Source organism: Artibeus jamaicensis, unplaced genomic scaffold, assembly GCF_021234435.1.
Source record: "Artibeus jamaicensis isolate MK-2021 breed Jamaican fruit bat unplaced genomic scaffold, CSHL_Jam_final contig_923, whole genome shotgun sequence".
Lineage (NCBI taxonomy): Eukaryota > Metazoa > Chordata > Mammalia > Chiroptera > Phyllostomidae > Artibeus > Artibeus jamaicensis.
The window spans coordinates 4,157,946-4,177,913 of NW_026522014.1; the positions used below are offsets into that span (position 1 = coordinate 4,157,946).

At 42.4% G+C, this 19,968-nt stretch overlaps 1 protein-coding gene across 1 annotated transcript in view; it reads left to right on the forward strand.

Moving 5' to 3' along the window:
• The window catches only part of ASB4 (ankyrin repeat and SOCS box containing 4), a 59,043-nt gene extending 39,531 nt beyond the window's left edge, over nt 1–19,512 (forward strand). Inside the window, exons 3-5 of the mRNA XM_037142793.2 lie at nt 3,869–4,359; nt 15,978–16,091; nt 17,425–19,512. Of these exons, the coding sequence (XP_036998688.1) occupies nt 3,869–4,359; nt 15,978–16,091; nt 17,425–17,613 (794 nt within the window). The 3' untranslated portion in view covers nt 17,614–19,512. The remainder of the gene's footprint in view (nt 1–3,868; nt 4,360–15,977; nt 16,092–17,424) is intronic.
• Nucleotides 19,513–19,968: the final 456 nt, after the last annotated feature.

The window sequence follows — 19,968 nt, forward strand, 5'->3', positions numbered from 1 at the left end:
TTTAACAACGAACTCATATAAGTGTAAAACAGAAAGGCTTCAATGTATAAAAGGACCAAAATTTGAACATTTAGCCAAAGAAGAAATACCACTAGTTAATAATTACATAGGAAGTGTCCAAACTCTAAAATTAAGTGAATTCTTTTTTTTTTTAAAGACTATCTTTTACTTCCAAACTAGCAAATTTAAAAAAATGTGTGCCAACACACTGGTGAGTAAAATAGCATTCTTCCATATCAATGAGAGAAATAGAAATATAACTTTCAGCAATTATTCATAAAGGCCCTTTAATGACTCTATTTTGGGAAAAATTTATGCCAAAGAAATTCTTCTAAAGTTGACATATAAATTTATTAATTGTAACATTAGTCATAAGATCAAAACTTTAAAAAATCTTTATACCCAACAGCAAGATAAACTCACTCTATGGAATATTATATATATTTAAATGTATAATATTTTTAATGATATTTAAAATAAATAACAGCACAGAAATCTTTATAATAGTATACAAAAGGCAGTGTTGGTAAAAATATATTAAAATATGGCTAACTGAATTGTTAACTAGGACAGCAAACATTTAAACACAGTTTTTTACTACACACCCACCAGACTGACTAAAACTAAATAGATGGAAAATAACAAATGTTGACAAAAATGTGGCACAACAAAAATCCTCACAGAGGCTTATGGGAATGGAAACCGTAAAACATCTGTTTGATACCATTGGAGGATGCTGAAGATAGGCATGTCCCGTGGCCCAACAATCCCACTCGCAGGTAAGGAACCCAGAGAAACCCCTGAACGGAGCCCCAGGGTATAAGAATCTACAAGGATGCTCATGGCGGCAGTGTTCCTGAGCAACCACAGACTGGGTACACCCACCACTAGCAGGATGGACGAATTGTGGGTTCATCCATCCTACTATGAGGTATGAGGTAGAACAAAGGAAAATGAACAAGTGAGAGTTACACATCACAGTGTAAATTATTTTCACAAATGCAAGTCATGAAAGAATGTGTTTATTAATCCATTTACATGAAGTTCAAAAATGAATGAAACCAAGCTATCTTGTTTAGAGATGTAAACAAAGGTGATGAAACTATAAAGAGATGCAGAGACATGCATCATAAGAGTCAGGATAAGAATGACTCCCGGCAGGATGGAGGAGTTGTAATACAGAAGGATACATAAGACAGTGGAGGGATTCTCTGGGTCTTTGAGAGTGTTTGATTTTTTCTTTCTTTTTTTAAATGTGTGTTTAATTTACCGACCCGGGATATGACTACATAGGTGATGGCTATTTTTTAAACTGCACATATGTATTTTACATGTTATGTAATGCATGTTATATGTTATGAGTTGAATTGTGTCCCCTCACCCGAGCTCCTCAAATAGAAAGTGTGTGGAAGTCCCAGTTCCAACACTTCGCTATGTGACTTGGTCAGAAATAGGGTTGTTGCAGATATCATTAGTTAAAATGAGAGGGAGCAGGGTGGGCCCCTAATGCAGTATGACTTGTGTCCTCATAAAAAGACAGTCGTGTGGAGACAGGGACACATAAGGCCATGGGAAGATGGAGGCAGACCTCGGAGAGACATTTACAAGGCAACCAACGCCAGCTACTGCCTGCCATCCCCACGAGCTAGGAGAGAGGCCGGAGGCTGATTCTCTCTTAAAACTCTCAGAAGGAGCCAACCCTACCCACACCTTAATTTTGAACTTGTAGTCTCCAGAACTATGTATACATTTGTGTTGTTTTAAGGCACCTAATTTGTGGTATTTCATTACAACAAGCTCTAGGAAACTAATATATTGTGTTTCTGCATTAAAAATATTTTTTTCAGAAAATTTCCCAAGATTTTATGTTTATGTTCTCTAATTTCTTGACTAAATCACAAAACCTACAATTAAGAAGTAGTTAAATCATCCTACTTTATATATTTTCTGGAAATATAAAGGCCCTCAAAGACACAATTCAAATACTATAAAAAATAAGGGTCTCCTATTCAGAAAGGAGAACTGGGCAGCCTACCCAGTTGTACTAAAGGGTCGAGGATCAATTGTACACGTCCAAGTACATTTAAAAACAAAGAATGCAGTTTGTTCTCTGAGTTGGCCTGTAAAATTTTCATCCTGACCCTTTGATTCCCTTTCTTACTGGAAATTCTCCTGTGTTTGAAGTGACTCTGAACATGGCTTCTGGGAAGACATTCTTATTCATTGCGTTTCACTCCAGAGAAAGGAAGGGCTGACCTGAAAGGAGGCTTGACCCAGGGCTTCTCTGGGGAAGACTACTGATGAGCACAGATGGCTTCACAAATGGCAGTCTTTGGTTATAATTCTGCTTTCTGCAAATTAGGGTACTGACAGCCTCAGAGTTTACAGAGCACTGGGCTCTGGGAAACCTCACTGGGGGCTGATTTTGTATAGGACACTGAGCATGCTTGCAGGAGCATTGCCTTTCTCAAACATGATCTGTACGATCAGAGGACACCTTTAAAAAAGGGCATAAAGGAGCAATACATGGAGAATGGATTTTTTAAATTAACAAAATGCAACATGATTTCTATGCTGCTTTCAAGGTTTTGAATACCAAAAGAGAGCAAAGTACAGAAAATGTTTTTCTAGAAAAATAATGAAGTGGAAAGAATAGCACAGTAGTAAGAGAGTTTAAAGCTGGGTTGTCTGCTTTGCAAGCTCTTCTTAGCTTTGTGTGGTTATTAGCCTCTCTAAGTAGGAATTTCTTCATCTGTAAAATTAGGACAAAAATTTCATCTGTTGCAAAAATGCTAGTTAGGAAGATTCCATGAGGCAGTATATAAAAAGCATTTAGCTCAGAATTTTGCACATGATAAGTGCTTAATAAATATTTGTTACTAGTGTAACAATAGTAATGATGGTAAAGGAATATCTCCAGCTTTATACTTGAAGTACACATGTAAATTTCCAGCAAAGTCAATAGTCAATAGGCCCCATAGAGGTCATTTGGTTCATCCCATTAAATTAGTCAGAGAAGGAAGAATTTCAGCTTCTGAAGTTGACCATTCTAATACTTAACATTTCCTATCGGAAAAATAAAATTTGCTTTCATTTCCAGGCCTATTAGATAAGTGGGTTGGATTAAATAATTTCTAAGGAGCTTTCCAAGTACTAAAAATTTGTATTTCTAACAGCCATTGTCACCTATAAGTCAAATATGGTAGTCTCTAAATCATTGTCTTTCTTTAAGTGGGTATTTCTATTACACTGGCTTCCACCCTGCCAATGGGAAACACGACCTGTAGGCTAGTTTGGAGGTCCGAGTGTTGCTGGTTGGTGTTTTCCGCAGGTGTGTTCCGGGAGCCGCAGCGACTGGGGTGGCTCTGGTCTGGCCTCAGGCAGAGGGCTGGGTCACATTCCTGTCACTGGAGTTTGCCTGGACCGAACTTACAGGCTTTTCCACTTTGAAAGAGAAGAAAACCATGATTTTGTGAAACAGTAAAAGAAACTCATGGTTGACTCTAACCTTTTTTATTTTCCATGATATTTGCTATTTATTGATAAAAGCTATTAGTCACAGGAACCACTTGTATTTCCCAATCCACCTAAGAGTAAAAATTAAAACTCAGCAAAGGGCCTGAAATCTGTTCTCCGCATCCGGCCCACCCACCCCGGATCCCGGTGCATTTGCTGGTTGTCCAGGAGATGGCACTGTTGTTTCAAAAGAGTGTCGTCCCTGGGGCCCAGACGTCCACCTTGGAAAGAAGGATAAAGGAGGACAGCTAGTGGTTAACAGGGGAGCGGCTAGTTAAGTCCTGTTTAATGAACCTTGCATATAAAGACAAAATAGGTTTAAATAATTGGCCTCCTCCATCATCCTTCCTAGGGGCGAACGTGAACATGAAGACTAACAACCAGGATGAGGAGACACCCTTGCACACGGCTGCCCACTTCGGCCTCTCGGAGCTAGTGGCCTTCTATGTGGAACATGGGGCTGTCGTGGACAGTGTGAACGCCCACATGGAGACCCCCCTGGCCATCGCAACCTACTGGGCCCTCCGCTTTAAAGAGCAGGAGTACAGCAGGGAGCACCACCTCATCTGCCGCATGCTGCTTGACTACCATGCCGAGGTCAACGCCAGGGATGACGACTTCAAATCTCCGCTCCACAAGGCAGCCTGGAACTGTGACCACGTGCTCATGCACATGATGTTGGAGGCCGGGGCCGAAGCCAATCTCATGGATATCAACGGCTGTGCGGCCATCCAGTATGTGCTGAAGGTCACCTCCGTGCGCCCTGCCGCCCAGCCTGAGATCTGCTACCAGCTACTGCTGAACCACGGGGCTGCTCGGATATACCCTCCGCAGTTCCATAAGGTGAGGCCATGTCCCTGCAAATGACTCAAGCTTGTTAGAGGCTTGATCCTCTACCTGACTTTCCATTTACACATATAACCCTAGCTATCTCGTCCTAGTCCAAGTTTGTTTGAAATCTGGGGCTGAGAGCAGGGAATGAGCACAAGAGTGGCAGATAATCTTCCATGTCTTGTGGAAGCCGCCGATGAACTGATGGTGGCTTCCTGAGGGACTGAGTGGAGAAAGACCAGAAGGCCACCGGAAGTCCGTAGGACAGGTGGGCGGTGTCAGAATAATATATACTTGCTGTCTGCAGCCGAATGTCTGATCTAAAGATGACTGTTGGAATTAGCTGACATGAAAGGGCCATTCGGTTTTCCAGCCTAGTGAAAGCTAATGTTTATCGACTACTCATAAATACACTTTCAATTTTCCAGTTTAGTGAAAGCTAATGTTTACTGAGTACTAATAATTATACTTATTATATATAATGAGTTCTACTTACTATGCACACTGTTAGAAGCACTTTATAAGTTTTTATTTATTTATGCATTTCTCATTTTTACATTTAACTCTTCTAGCAACCCTACGAAGTAAATAGTATTAGTATCCTAATCTACAAAGGGGGAGCACAGACTAGTTAAGGAACATGCCTGACCTCACACAGTGGCAGTGCCAGGATTCAACCTGACATCTTTTGGGCTAGTATCTGTTCCTGTAACATCACATTGCACAGCCTTTATTTTTAACAATATGTATTAATAATCTCTAGTGGGTAGCAGAGACCGGATGCTAGCAGGATGATATGACTAAAACATGACACCTACTTCCAGGTAGCTCAGAATCTAGTGGGAGAGACAAAGACATAAGAGATACTTTTAATACGCCATGGTAAATGACAAGCAGAGGAGTTAGGTTGATGTTGGTAATTAATATGAAAACCGAAATGCATTTCACCTTAAAATAAATCAAATGACACCATACCTAGGCTCTCACTCATTCTAAAAAATTAGTTGACGGGAAGCAGAAGAGTTTCAGGTATCAACTGAGTAATGTAGGGCCCCAGAAAGCAAGTTGACAGAGAGTTTTACTAAATTCACAGCTAAGTTCTACCTCCTTGGTAAAATAGCAGAACTGGTCTGATGTTCTGCATTGTGAGGCTTAGTGGGAAGAAAAGTTCCAATAAAGAATTTAAGGGGAACCCTGACTGGTGTAGCTCAGTGGATTGAGCGCGGGCCTGTGAATCAAAGGGTTACAGAATTGATTCCGACTCCAGGGCACATGCCTGGGTTGTGAGTCAGGTCCCCAGTAGGGGGTGCTAGAGAGGCAACCCCACACTGATGCTCCTCTCCCTTTCTCCTTTTCTTCCCCTCTCTCTAAAAATAAATAGATAAAATCTTAAAACAAAACAAAACAAAACAGAATAGAATTTAAGGAGTGTGCACTCAGTCAGGGCAAATTCCAGATGGACAACCCTGGGAATGTTCATATGTGGATATGACATCAATGAATTTTGTGATCTCATAGGGATTTTTCCTTGATTGTCAGTATTTTAATGGATGATTAACTCATTTGCCCCTAAGAATTATACGTAATACTAAAAATGTTCTGGAACTTTCTACATTTTTTTTTAAGATTTTATTTATTTATCTTTAGAGGGGAAGGGAAGGAGAGAGGGAGAGAAACATCAATGTATGGTTGCCTTTCATGCATCCCCTGCTGGGAACTGGCCTGCAGGGAACCGGCCTGCAACCCCGGTATGTGCCCTGACTGGGAATTGAACCGCGATTGTCTGGTTCCCAGGCCCACACTCAATCCACTGAGCTACACCAGCCAGGGCTACATTTTTAATAGAGAATTCTAAATGATTATGATGAGGAGGAATACAAAAATAAACAAGAATTTACACCAGTGTTTTTTGTTAAGCTCTAAATAGTCTTTATATAGATTTCATTTTAATTTTATAACTTCTTTTTTTTAACTGATGAGTTTTGGTTTATTCCCTTTTTTGATTTTTTAAAATATGTTTTATTGATTATGCCATTACAGTTGTCCCATTTCCCCCCTTCATTCCCCTCCACCCTGCCCACCCCCTCTCCCCGACATTCCCCACCTTTAGTTCATGTCCATGTGTCTCAAGTTCTTCAGATTCTACATTTCCCATACTATTCTTGCCCTCCCCATATCTATTTTCTACCTACCATGTACGCTACTTATTCTCTGTACATTCTCCCCCCTTCTCCTCCTCCCACTCCCCTGTTGCTAACCCTCCATGTGATCTCCATTTCTGTGGTTCTGCTCCTGATCTAGCTGTCCTCTTAGTTTGCTTTTGTTTTAGGTGTGGTTGTTAATAACTGTGAGTTTGCTGTCCTTTCACTGTTCATCTTTTTTATCTTCTTTTTCTTAGGTAAGTCCCTTTAACCTTTCATATAATAAGGGCTTGGTGATGGTGAGCTCCTTGAACTTGATCTTATCTGAGAAGCGCTTTATCTGCCCTTCCATTCTAAATGAAAGCTTTGCTGGATAGATCAATCTTGGATGTAGGTCCTTGCCTTTCATGACTTGGAATACTTCTTTCCAGCACCTTCTTGCCTGTAAGGTCTCTTTTGAGAAATAAGCTGACAGTCTGATGGGAATTCCTTTGTAGGTGACCGTCTCCTTATCTCTTGCTGCTTCTGGAATTCTCTCCATTTTAGTCTTGGCTAATGTAATGATGATGTGCCTTGGTGTGTTCTTCCTTGGATCCACCTTCTTTGGGATTCTCTGGGCTTGCTGGATTTCCTGCAAGTCTATTTCCTTTGCCAGATTGGGGAAGGTCTCCTTTATTATTTGTTCAAATAAGTTTTCCACTTGTCGCTCTTCCTCTTCTCCTTCTGGTACCCCTGTAATTCAGATGTTGGAATGTTTAAAGATGTCCTGAAGGTTCCTAAGCCTCTCCTCATTTTTTTGGATTCTTGTTTCTTCATCCTTTCCTGTTTGGTCATTTTTTTTCTTCCTTCTGGTCTACTCCCTTGGTTTGAGTCCCAGTATCCTTTCCATCACTATTGGTTTCCTGTGCATTTCCCTTCTTTCAATTAGTTTAGCCTTCATTTTTTCATCTAATTTGTGACCAAAATCAACCAATTCTGTGAGCATCCTGATCACCAGTGTTTTGAACTGTGCATCTGATAGGTTCTCTATCTCTTGGTCGCTTAAAAGTATTGGCTCTGGGGCTTTGATTTGTTCTTCCCTTTGAGCCATAATTTTTTTGGTCAGGTCATGCCTAGTACGTATGAGGGGCAGAGCCTTAGTTGTTCACCGGGGCAGGTCAACCCAGTTGTTGGGTTGTGATGCTGTATGTGGGGCGGGGTCAGAGAGGGAACAATGGTACTTGCTCAGCTCTTTCTCAGATTTGAGTCCCCTCTGCTGCTTCCCACAAGCAAATTGGGCCCTTCTGGTGCTGATTCCTGGGTGGGTGGGCTTATGTACATTCTAGGACTCTGTGGGTTTCTCCAACAAACTCTCCCTGTACTTCAACCCCCACAGATATTTTCAATTGATGCTTTTAGGCTTTATTTCCCATCAGTGGGGCCTTGGGTTGTGAGGTCTGTCTCACTGTCCATTTTTTGCCTGGTTTATCTGCACGCAAATGTGTATCCACGGTCAGCCAATCACCTTGTACACCTCACTGGGTCTGCTCGTTTCCTCCCCACACCCAGGTCACAAACCACCGCTATTTCCTGCTGCAACCCCTCTAAGTTGGCTGCCGACTCGGCCCCTCTTATAGGTGTGGATGAATGGTTGTTGGACTTACATACGGTTCAATTTTCTGTTTGTTCTGGTTGTGTTTTTGTTTCTAAATCTTTGTTGTTCTTAGATTTGGTTGTGGGAGGAGGCACAGTATTTCCACCTATGCCTCCATCTTGGCTAGAAGCCCTTAATTTTATAACTTCTGTGATAGGTACTGGTATTATCTTCATGTAAAAGGTGATAGATAGCATTGGGATATTTTCCTAAAGTCACAGAGAATAAGTGGTCAAGTTCGTTCACTTATTTATTTTGATAGATATTTACTGAACACCTACTATCTTCTGGGAGCTAGAGATGGAGTAATGAACAACAACAATAACAAAAAAGGCCTTCATGAAATACACTCTCTAGTGGGAGACAGAAAAAAAACAAAATAACAAATAAATATGCTCTGATCCGTTTGGTGCTATGGAGAAATGTAAAAAAGGTAAAGAAAATAAGAGAATGCCTTTTTTGGAGTTTGTATATGCGCTGTTTTACAAAGGTGATTAGAGAAAATAAGGACATGGAGGGGCAAGTCATGTGAATACCTGGATGGAGGGAAAAACATTGAGGTATAAGAAAAAGCAGGTGCAAGGAGCCTGAGGTCGGAGAGAGCTAAGCGTGTTTGTGGAAGAGCAGGAAGCCAGAGTTTGCCGGAGTGGAGTGATTCAGGAGGCAGAGAAGTTGGAGAATCGTATATGAGCGTGCTTTACAGACCATATACACGGCCTCGTGGGCCGTGGTGATGTCCCTGGTTTTTGACACTGAATGAGATAGGAAGTCACTGAAGGATTTTGAGTTGGGAAGTGTAGTGTGATTTATATTCCACAAAGATCTTTTTGACAAAGATCAAATTCCACCAAGGCTCAGATTCCACAAAGATCAAATCAGCCTTTTGGAGAGTAACTCTAGCAGGGGCAGAGTACTGCAAAAATCTGGGTAAGAGAGGAGGGCGGCTTACACCCACAGTGGAGATGGGGACGTGGTCAGACTCCTGGACTGTTTGAAAGAGGGAGTCACTGAGTTTTGCTGGCTGATTATCTGTGGGCTGTAAGGAAAAAGAGAAGGGTCGAGGATAACTTTGAGGATTTTCATGCAAGGAATATAAAGAATCAAGGGAACATTTCCTGAGGCAGAAACAAGGCAAGGGGGAGCTGATTTTGAAGAAAAGGTCAGGGGTTCTGTTGTGACTGAGGTGCCTACTACTCATCCAGGTGAATATCAAGTAGGCAGGGTTTTTTAAAAAGATTTTACTTATTTTTTTAGGGAGGGGAAAGGAGAAGGAGAGAAACATCAATGTGCAGGTGCATCTTGCACACCCCCCACTGGAGACCCAGCCCGCAGCCCAGGCATGTGCCCTTGACTGGGAATCAAACCTGCAACCCTTTGATTCGCAGGCCAGCACTCAATCCACTGAGCCACACCAGGGAGGGCCTCAAGTAGGCAGTTTGATCTATGAATCTGGTGTTCAGGGAAAGGTCCTGGCCAGAGGTACAAATTAGGGAGTCTTCACCATGAATACAGTATGCAAAGCCAGATGCATTAAACAAATGATGGCTGGAACTGTTGTTATTACCGCATGTCTGCTGTGTGGTGGGATCAGTGCTTCTGGGTTTGGTGGAGCCACAGGGGCCTTTGCAGCCAGGAGATGCAGTGTCTGAGACTGTCTAGAGACTAAATGCTGAGCTTTAGTCTAAAACCCACTGCTGGTTGCCTACGAGTGGAACCAGTCTCTGCAAAAGCAACTAAAAGACCATCTCTCCTCATTCTCCTTGAAGAGCCAGAAAAGGGAGAAAGAGCCTCTAGACAGAGTTTCTATTCTCCAGTAAGAAGTCTTGCGAATATGAGGGAGGCCCCTAGGTCCCTTCCACAAAAGCAGTTTGTGAGAGGGAACAGCGAGGAGGGTTGGGAGCAGCGGCTTAGTAAGCAGGCGCATGCGCTCTGGCTTGGCCACCTACTAGCTGGACAATTTTTAAAAACAAGTTCCCCGATCTCTCAGGTCCCAATTTTACCATCTGAAAGATGAAGGTAAAAATACCAACTTTTCAGGATTGTCTAAGGAGGAACAGGTGAGTAAGGCGAGGAATCACTGACCCTGGTCATGCTGCCCAACAAGATCGTTTCCTTCCCTCCTCCGCCCAGAACGAACACTTGTCCACAGTAGCAGCCTCTCCATGGTGGCGGGTGGCTCCCCGAGCTGGCAAAGTAGGCCCACAATTATGGGTTCCAAGGAACGCTCTGTTTGCCATTAGCGTGTTCTTATCAGTTCTGTTTTGTTCCCCTGAGTTCCTCTACTTTGTTATATGTGAAAGAAATTTAGAATAGAGTTAGTGGCCACTGGTGGACGGCTGGTAACATAGCATTTTGTTGCTACCAACAGAATAAGTGAACTGGCCCCCTTCCAAAGCAAAACTGAAGAAAACCTATTCAATTTACTATGCAGATGCTTCATAGTGATTTAGAACAACTTCTCCACAGCCTGACTTTCCGAAGACAAAGTCATCTTTACGACAAGTCAATGACCGACTCATTTATCCAGAAGATAAAGTGATTTGTTCTCTTGTGGGTAGGGAATTTGGTTTCCTTATTTATAAGGAATAAGGTCAGAGATGAAGATGCTGTCTGCCAAATACAAAGCACATTTGTAGAGGGTGTATTTCACCAAAGGCCAATGTATAAATTACATAAGGTGGGGGAAAAAGAATTATATGTTCTGCAATTGCTTTCCAGGGTACAAAAGGACATTTGATGTTTTTTTTTCCCCTCAGCATAATTCAGAAAGAAGTGACACCCAGGGAGCCGAGATTGGGTTTTCAGGTAGGGCAAGAAAGATATTTTTCCAGGAAGGGAAAGGTGTGTGAGGGTTTGGGGGCGGTGTGGATGGTTTCTGCTGTTGAACAATGCTGGGTGTGAAGCCCAGGGTACAAGATGTCTCTGATAATTAAGTTCCTTTCTGCACACAAATATATTAATATAAAAGGGCAGAAGCAGCTTTAGAATTTTCCTGCTGATGTGGCTTAGCATTGCTACTTGTATTGGAAGGGTGGGCAGGAGATTTATCTGGAACCTATTTGGCAATCCATGTTTTTAGGTGAGGGAATTTATCTAAAAGTCTTTCCAGGTGCCACCACTGTAGAAAGGGCTTCGTCTGACTAATTGCTCTCCCACGAAGGAAGAGACACCAGAGACAATGCAGAAGGTGAAGTTCTTTGGGCATCTTTGGTTTCTCAGACCAGAACATGGAAGCAGAAGTTTCTCCCTTCTGGGTTCATGCCAGTCCTTTCTCAAGGTCCCTGGTAGCCAGCATCTAGTAATGATTTATTTAGTTTGCTGTCTCTTAAGGGTTTTTTGCTGTTGTAATTGGTTTGTGAAATAATTACAGAGGCCCAAAGGTGTGTCTAGCCGCTTAGTTCTGGAAGAAGCCTGACATGCCAGTGAAGGTCGCTGGAAGACTGTCAGGCCGAAGGAGGCTTTCGTGCTGGGAGACCCGTCTTGTGTCAGCAGAACACTTAGTTATCAGGGTCAAGAAAACCTACTGACAGCAGTGGGGGCTTTGGACTTCGTGCATCTAAAGACTGCAGGTTAAGAATGACTTCTTTTTTTTTTTTTGCTTTAATGAACAGTGAGAAGTTATCTTCCTGTGATATATGGGATTAGGCCAGGTGCAAGTTGAAGCATCAAGTCTGTGAAGTTAGGCTCCTCACCTGTGAATGAAGTATGTTCCTGTGTCCATGACTTAGTCAAACACTTTCTAAATAGGGACTGGAAAGAGGGTTGCCCGGTAAAGTGCAGGAGGCTCTGTGAATCTGAATTTCAGATAAATTATAAGTAGCTTTTAGTATAAATATGTACCATGCAATATCTGGGATATACTTATACTAAACAATTACTGTTGTCTATCTGAAGTTCAAATTTAATTGGAAAACCTTCGTTATTACTACTTGCTAAATCTGGAAACTTTAGTTGGGAAGTAGGTAGTATGTCATAGAGGAGAGCAACTTTTATTCACATCTTTTTGGTCTCTTCAGTGTTGGCAAAAAAGTAGAGGTAAGGAACACCTAAGGACAAAGTCCCTGTGTTGCTCTGTGGGCACTGCGTCTTTAAATGTGTCCACTGTAGCTTCCATGAAGAGTGAGTGGGGCTGCCCTGGCTGGTGTGGCTTAGAGGATTGAGTGCTGGCTTCAGAGGGTTGCCAGTTCAATTCCCAGTCAGGGCACATGCCTTGGGTATGTGTGGGTCTCAGGTCCCCAGTAGGGGGCACCAGAGAGGCAACTACCCATTGATGTATCTCTCCCTCTCTTTCTCCCTCCCTTTCCCTCTCTCTAAAAATGAAATGAAATGAAATGAAATGAAATGAAATGAAAAAAAAGACTGAATAGGGCTTAGGAATTTATTTATGCAGAACACAGAAATCAGTTTTCCGAGTGGACAGCTAAGCCACATTCAAAGCCTCATTACAAACTTTCTGCCTTCTTCACACTTTTTGTTTTTATAATTCTAGTGTCAGTATGTTCTTGATTCAATCCTTGGATTATTTTCAGCTATCATTCCTATACTGGTAACTCTTAAATTTAAACCTGTATTTCTGGGTTGCTCAGGCCCCAGGGCCCATCCTCTGGAAAGGACGTAGCTGCAGGTCTTTAGGGAAAAATGTGTATGGGGTCTGGGTGGGTGCTATTTTCACATGATTGGTAACATCTCTGCCTTCACCAGGGAATTCTTTTGAAACTTCAACAGGATGCAAACTAAAATAATTATGGAAGAGAATGTTGCTTGTCTTAAAATGTCTGTACAGTGGGATTTGTGTCCTTAAAACATTTCACCAGTCATTGCCTAAGGATTAAAATAAGATTGTGAGAATATATTTGAAAGAGCACCACATTCAGATGAAGAAAACCCAAGACCATGCTTCCTCCTACTGTCCCTCTCTGGGTTTCAATTTCTTTAATTTGAAATTAGGAAGATCAGATAATCTCTAGGGTCCTTTGCAACGCCAACATTCTATGGTACCCTGGTCATAGTTTATAACTAGTGTTCAAAGCCCTTAGTCAGCCTCAGGTTTTCCCTGTCTCTCTTACGCAGAGCTGCATAGTGCTGTCCTCATCTCAGCTGCAGAGAAATGAGCACCTCCATTTGTCTCAATTTTCCAAAACCAAGGTCCTGGAAAATTACCTGCCAACCCTGACAGCCATGAGCTCAGGCAGAAATCCTCTAGTTACACTTTCTAGAGGCTCAGAAATGCAGACTCTTCAGAGGTCCCATAGATCCATGGATCCCATGGCTCTCTTGCTCCAGCCCACCTGCTTACATTGTATGGATTGATGACATTGGATTCCTCTACTTGTTTAGACATGACTGAAAAAGCCAAGGTCAGCAGCTTAGCTTTGTGCTCTACACCCGGAATATGTACGGGAATGGATCCTCTCATTAAACAAGCGTTTACATGGTGCTTATTTGGACCCAGCCCCTGGGCAGGATGATTCTGATACCTTTACAGGTTTGGAGCTTCCACACATACATTCGGTCTGCAATGGCTTAGGACTGTGCTTCTCAAAGATGGGGACAGCCGGGAGCAGCTGTGTGCTGGCATTGACTCCCTGTCACTCGTGAGAACTGACTGTCACATTTTGTGAGCTTATTGTTAAACACACCATTTTCAAAATTATATTGTATAAACCCCTAAAGTATACTAAAAACAAAAATAATAAGTATTCAAAACACTGTATCTCCTAATCAGTTTACTCTGCATATCTGCACTGTTGATGTTATTTGCATCTATTATGTCTGTATGGGGGAAATACTATGTAATGTTATCATACATTTCCCCCCCAACCACTCACTCGATGACCTCACATTGGTAGCTTCAAAGTACTCAGACTATGGTCCCTCTGTCTTTCCCATTTATTCCCACTATTGAGCTCAATAACTTTAGCCAACACATATTTTTTTAAAAGATTTTATAGAGAGGGAGGAAGAGAGGGAGAGAAACATAGGTGTGAGAAACATCAATTGGTTGCCTCTTGCATGCCCCCCAGTGGGGACCTGGTCCGCAACCCAGGCATGTGTCCTGACTGGGAATTGAACCTCAACCTTTCCATTTGCAGGCCAATGCAAATGAGCCATCACTAGCCACACCAGCCAGGATGCCAGCACATTCTTTAGTGGCACACAGATCACCTTCACCTTAGCCAGCGGTTGGAGCATCCACCATGCACATGTTTGACTGCCACTGAGACACTACATGGGCAATACCCTCCTGCTCATTATCTACTCATTTCCAAATTTGTCTGCCCTTCCAATTTTCTCATTTCAATCAGTGGCACCCCATTTGTCCTTGATCTCAGGTCTCAAAGTTGCATTCTTTATTCCCCATATCTGATTAGTCAATAGGCCCCACTTATTCATTCTCAAAGCTTCGGTTACCCTTCATTCTCATGATTAACAGTGGTGCCAGCTGAGCAGCCATTGGGTGCATCCCATTCGGCCTCCTCCCTGCTCTTTGCCCTGATACCCTTGTGTATTCCTTTGTGCTTTTGATCATGGTACTCAAGGGACTCTTGATCTTTATGGTCCCTTGTTATTTACTGGCTTATATCACTCTCTAACTTCAAATATCTCTGTCTCTTCTGTTCAACTAGGTTGTAAACTCCCCAAAGACTAAAAGCAGGTCATAAACTTTTCAGAATTATGATCATAGTGCTAAACACAATGCTCAAGAAGGCTTCCTAATGGAATGAATTGAATATAGCATTGCTTTTCATTAAGAATATGCAGTAGCCTTCTATTGCCTGTTAAGTCAATCTCAAGCTCTTCAGACTGGCATTCAGATGTACTGTCAGTTAGCTGGCTCCATCTCACCTGCTCTTATCTTTAGCTCTCTGGCATGGGTCCTCCATTCAGGTTGACCTCCAATCAACAGACCTGGATACATACTTACACTTAAATGGATATTAAAGTGATGATTATTCTGTCTCAGTTTTGCTCAAGGACCCAGGACATTAGGTACTTACTACCACATCAACAAATGCAATACTGGACCACCTATGAAGGATGTGTAAAGAAGACTGAGAAAACCAGTTTTGTGACCATCTGCTCAGCGACAATGGGTTGAAGTTGAGAAGGACCAGAGAATTAGGAAGACATTTCTTTGGAGAAGGTGCAGAGGCATGTCTTCCTGCTAATGGAACGTTAGGGGGGTTTCCTCATCTCATGTCCAGTGAGAGAGGCTTTCAGAAGACTCCACAGAAAGCTTGATTTGTTCTCTGAGGTTTCAAGGCAAAAGTGGAATTGATGTGTAACTCATGCTGAGAAAATGTAAAGGAGAAAGTCTGTGGCTGAGGCTGCCTGTCTGGTGGCAAAGGGAAAAAAGTGATGAGATTGGGAGTCGATAATGCTTTTGCTGATAGTGATGGGGCAGAAGTACAGGTTCCCTCAGGACCAGCTGTGGTCGCATCGAAGAGCTGGCTGGGTCACTTTGAAAAGAAAATGGGTCACACCCAAAGGACTTCTAGAGACAGAGCCATCTCGGCAGAAAGAAACTGGGGGTCTTCCGGTGGACACGGGTGCTGTGGGAGGGGTGAGGACTGTCAGGACAGGATGCGCCTTTCATCAGACTCCCCCCTTCTTTGTCAGAACTGGTTCTTCACCTGCTCCTGGATGGTGAAGGACATCAGTTTGATTTTATAAACCCTCCCACCTGCCAAAGGGACTGGCAGGGTGTGTGAATGCTCTGGGGTATGAGACTTCTCAAAGGCATTTCGGGGCTCCAAGGAACCCAATAGGTCCGTGAATTCATGATGCCTCTGTAAGTGGAATAAATGACTCTTACATGTGCATTAAACCGGAGAAACTTTGTGCTTTGTCTGCAGGTGATACAGGCTTGCCATTCTTGTCCCAAAGCAATCGAAGTGGTAGTGAATGCCTATGAACACATCCGGTGGAATGTGAAGTGGAAAAGGGCTATCCCTGATGATGACTTGGAGGTAAGGAATCTAGTCCCTTCCTCTGGTTTTCAGTGTAAAGCACTTCCAGGCTGCAATGGAAGTGCAGAAAAATCCTAATTAAAAAACTGGTTTTGAGGACACTTTTAAGACCTCCTTGCCTGTGAGACAAAGTGTTATAAAAACAAGGCACGAAAGGGCATAGTTGCATCAAGAGCATGGCACTTGGGGATGTCTCGGGAGGTTTATCCACTTAAGGGTATTAGATTAATTAAACCATACTAACATTTGAGATTGCTCACACAGTATTTTACCAGAAGAGTAAGTTGTTTCCTGTAGATTATTTCATTCACTTTGAAATATCTTGAAGCTGTTAGTAGGCAGGAAACTGAGCAGAGCTGACCCTTGAACAACATGGTTTGAACTGCATGGGTGCATTTATTTATACACAGATGTTTTTCATCTTGTAAACAAATAATGTAAACTTATGGTGTGGATAAATATGTCCAGTACTGCAAATGTACTTTCTCTTCCTTATGATTTTCTTAGTAACAATGTATTTTCTCTAGATTATTTTACTGTAAGAATATAGTATGTAATAGATTAACATACTAAGTGCGTGTTAATCGATTACATTATCAGTAAGCCCTCCAGTCAATAGCAAGCTATACGTAGTTAAATTTGGAGGAGAACAAAAGATACCTGTCGATGTCTGACTGCACAGGGGGTTGGTGCCTCTAACCTCTGTGTCGCTCAGGGGCCAACTGCGTTAAAAACCCTGAGAAGGGTCATAGAGAAAATGACCGACAGAGCTGAGTCCTCACTCTGCATATGGACTTGGCTGCCTTTGTGAGCCTCCCTCCAGCCCCCTGCTCTGAGTTTAGCAGTCCCAGGCTGCCTTCAACACGTGGAGAGGTATGAGGTACAGAGTGCAAAGCTCATTCGGTTTGGAGGCCAATGATTTAGGTTCAATCTGATTCCGCAACTTATTAACTGTCTTACCTTTTACAGGTTACTTAACCTGCCTTGGCCTCATTCACTGATAAATTATCTAAATGTACGGGTCACACCAGGCACATAAAGAGTTGACAATAATATTTAGACTAATTTAAAGTTGCGATTTTGGTTTACAGTGCTCCCAGCAGTTCACGTAAGTGTATGTTGTCTCCTTCTGCGGATTCTGAAGTGTCGAGTATTATGCTCCCTCCTCTCGCTTATCTCCTTACCTACAACCCCCTCAGTTCCTGGGCATCTCAATTTCAAGACCCTAGAAAGCTGCCATTTTGTATAAAGTCAGGACTAAACTCATCATTGCTGATGTCTCTGGATGGAAACCGGCCTTTCTGACTGTAACCTGTCTCCCCTTGTGTTTCAGAGGTACTGGGATTTTTACCACTCTCTCTTCACGGTGTGCAGCAACTCTCCGCGGACTCTCATGCATTTATCGAGATGCGCCATTCGAAGAACGTTACACAGCAGATGTCACAGAGTCATTCCTTTGCTTTCCCTCCCACTGTCATTGAAAAAGTACTTGCTTTTAGAGCCAGAGGGAATCATTTATTAAAGTCTTATGAGACAGAGGTTCTCAGTCTCAGATATTTAAGTGGACTCACCAGGTAGACACAGTTTACATAAATAAAACAGTACTCGGGTTGTTTATAACATGTCAGGGAGTTTGACACACTTCGCAGACACTCTGTCATTAATCTTAGGGTTTTGTGATGAGGGGAAATAAACAAGAAATAGACATGAGGCCTTCTCAAAGACAAGAATATATCCAGAAGGTACAGACCTAACAATGATAACTAGCATGTACAGGTACTCAGTTACTAGGTGCCTGCTATATTTTTTGTACAAATTTTCCTATATTATCTCATTTGAAAGGGGACCCAGAGTTTCTCACAACCCATCTCCCTTATCATTGATAAGTTTACATTACCATTCAGTTGGCAAAATAGCAGGCTTTGTGCTTGGCCTCCTAGTCTTGGTGCCTTCTCTCCATTCCCGTTTAGCAGAGATGACTGCTATTCCTTTTGCAAACTCCTATCCCCACACCAAGCTCTTCAGCTTATTCTTAGTGAAGAAAGCACGTGAGCATAGTCAAACAAGGAGATCTCTGAGTCAACTTAAAAATGAAAAACAGAGACCAGTCCACTTAACGGTCAGAAATGGACATCTCAACATACTCTCATCGAGCCAGAGACCGGAGGCAAAGACAAGCCCGAAGCAAGGGCGCCTGCCCTCCAGGATCTTACCATTTAGCAGAGGATCCGACTTACAAGCAGGGAACAGTCCATCAGATGTCAGGGTCAGGAGTACAGGTGCTGACTCATTCATAGTGCTTGCCTTTCAAAGTCAAGTTTCTGATGTGAAGGGTGGTTTTCTTTCAAGCCTGAAGACAAAGAGTGAAGGGACTGTGTGACGTAGGGGAGTCTCTTGCTGTCACGTGTGGAAATATAGTCACTTTAAGCTTTTCCAGCCATGTCACTGTTGTTTTATTTTAGTATGTTTTCCTGTTTAGCGTGAAGGGAAAGGCTTAAGTTGATTACATGGGTCTTTTTAGATAACACACTGACATTTCAGAGCATTTTAGCTGGAAGGGAAGGGGCACTTTGCTGGCAATGGCTAGCTACAGAAGACAAATTAACAAGACCTTTTGGAAAGTGGTAATTTTTGAAAAACTTAGAAAGATAAGTGCGTTAGGCTTGTTAGGTAGTGGTTTGCAGAGAGAAAAGTACGATGATGAACGTCTGGACCTCATGGTTTATGAGGCCAACTTGCTTCCCTTTTTTGCTCTCGCTCCTCACTTAGTATTGCTTTTTAAATGTCAGAGCAGATGCCATTCAGCCCAAACAAATCAATTTGCCAGTTGTGAGCAGGTTTCTTTTATCTGTGTGGTCCTCCATCCTATTTAAATTTACATGCTTGAGTTTTGAGTAGAGATGATGTTAAGTAACCCACTTAGAATGTGCTTCTAAACTGGGATTCTCCTATTCCAGGTGCCATGTAGGAGAAATCATAGGTGGATACAATAATCTTGCTGAAATATCAGTTTTACTCACATATTTGGGGAGAAATATGTTGTATTAAAACAAGACCTATATTATGGAGTAGAACGCTGAATCTGTATGAACTTTATATAAAACACGATCGTTCAAAAAACAGTTTGCTTGCATTGAGTTGTTAGAACACATCCCAGAATGCTGAGGGGAGGTTCCTGCCACCCTCCACCTCAGGAGTTTGGCGGGCAGACCTGTGATGCACTGACTTAGGCAATAGAACCCATGCTGCAAAGACAGACGACTTCCTTCCACAGGAAACAACCCTCCTCTGTCCGCGTGCTTGTGCTGAAATCTTTTGTGTTAACCTTGCATGTGATACCTGGCTACTTGCTTCCAATTGTTCATTCATAGATTTGAAGTTATTTTTCTTCATCTTTGGAATTTTATTTAGAGGACTTAAATAAAGCCCCCCTGTTTCTTTTCATCTTTGTGAGTCGTCTGTTTACTGAGAAGATTTTTTTCCTAACCGAGTTTTCAGCAGCGAGACTGACACACTCTGTACCAAGGATGTCAAACTCATTTTCACCAGGGACCACATCAGCCTCACGGTTGCCTTCAAAGGGCCGAATGTAATGTTAGGACTGTATAAATGTAACTGCTCCTTAACTGGGGGCAAGGAGCTCCGTACAGCCGCTGGGTAGAAACAAGGTACCAGGCAGATAAAACAAGGTGGAGGGCCGGACTTGGCCCACGGGCCTTGTGTTTGCCACCTGTGCTCTATTTTTCATGACCTTATTCAACATTTAGAAAAAAAAGACAATGAGGAGATGTTCCTGGAAATATATAATACTTTCTGAAAAAAGAAAAGGATAAGCACAAGATACAGGCTATTGTGATAGGAACAAGTGTGTTTTAAT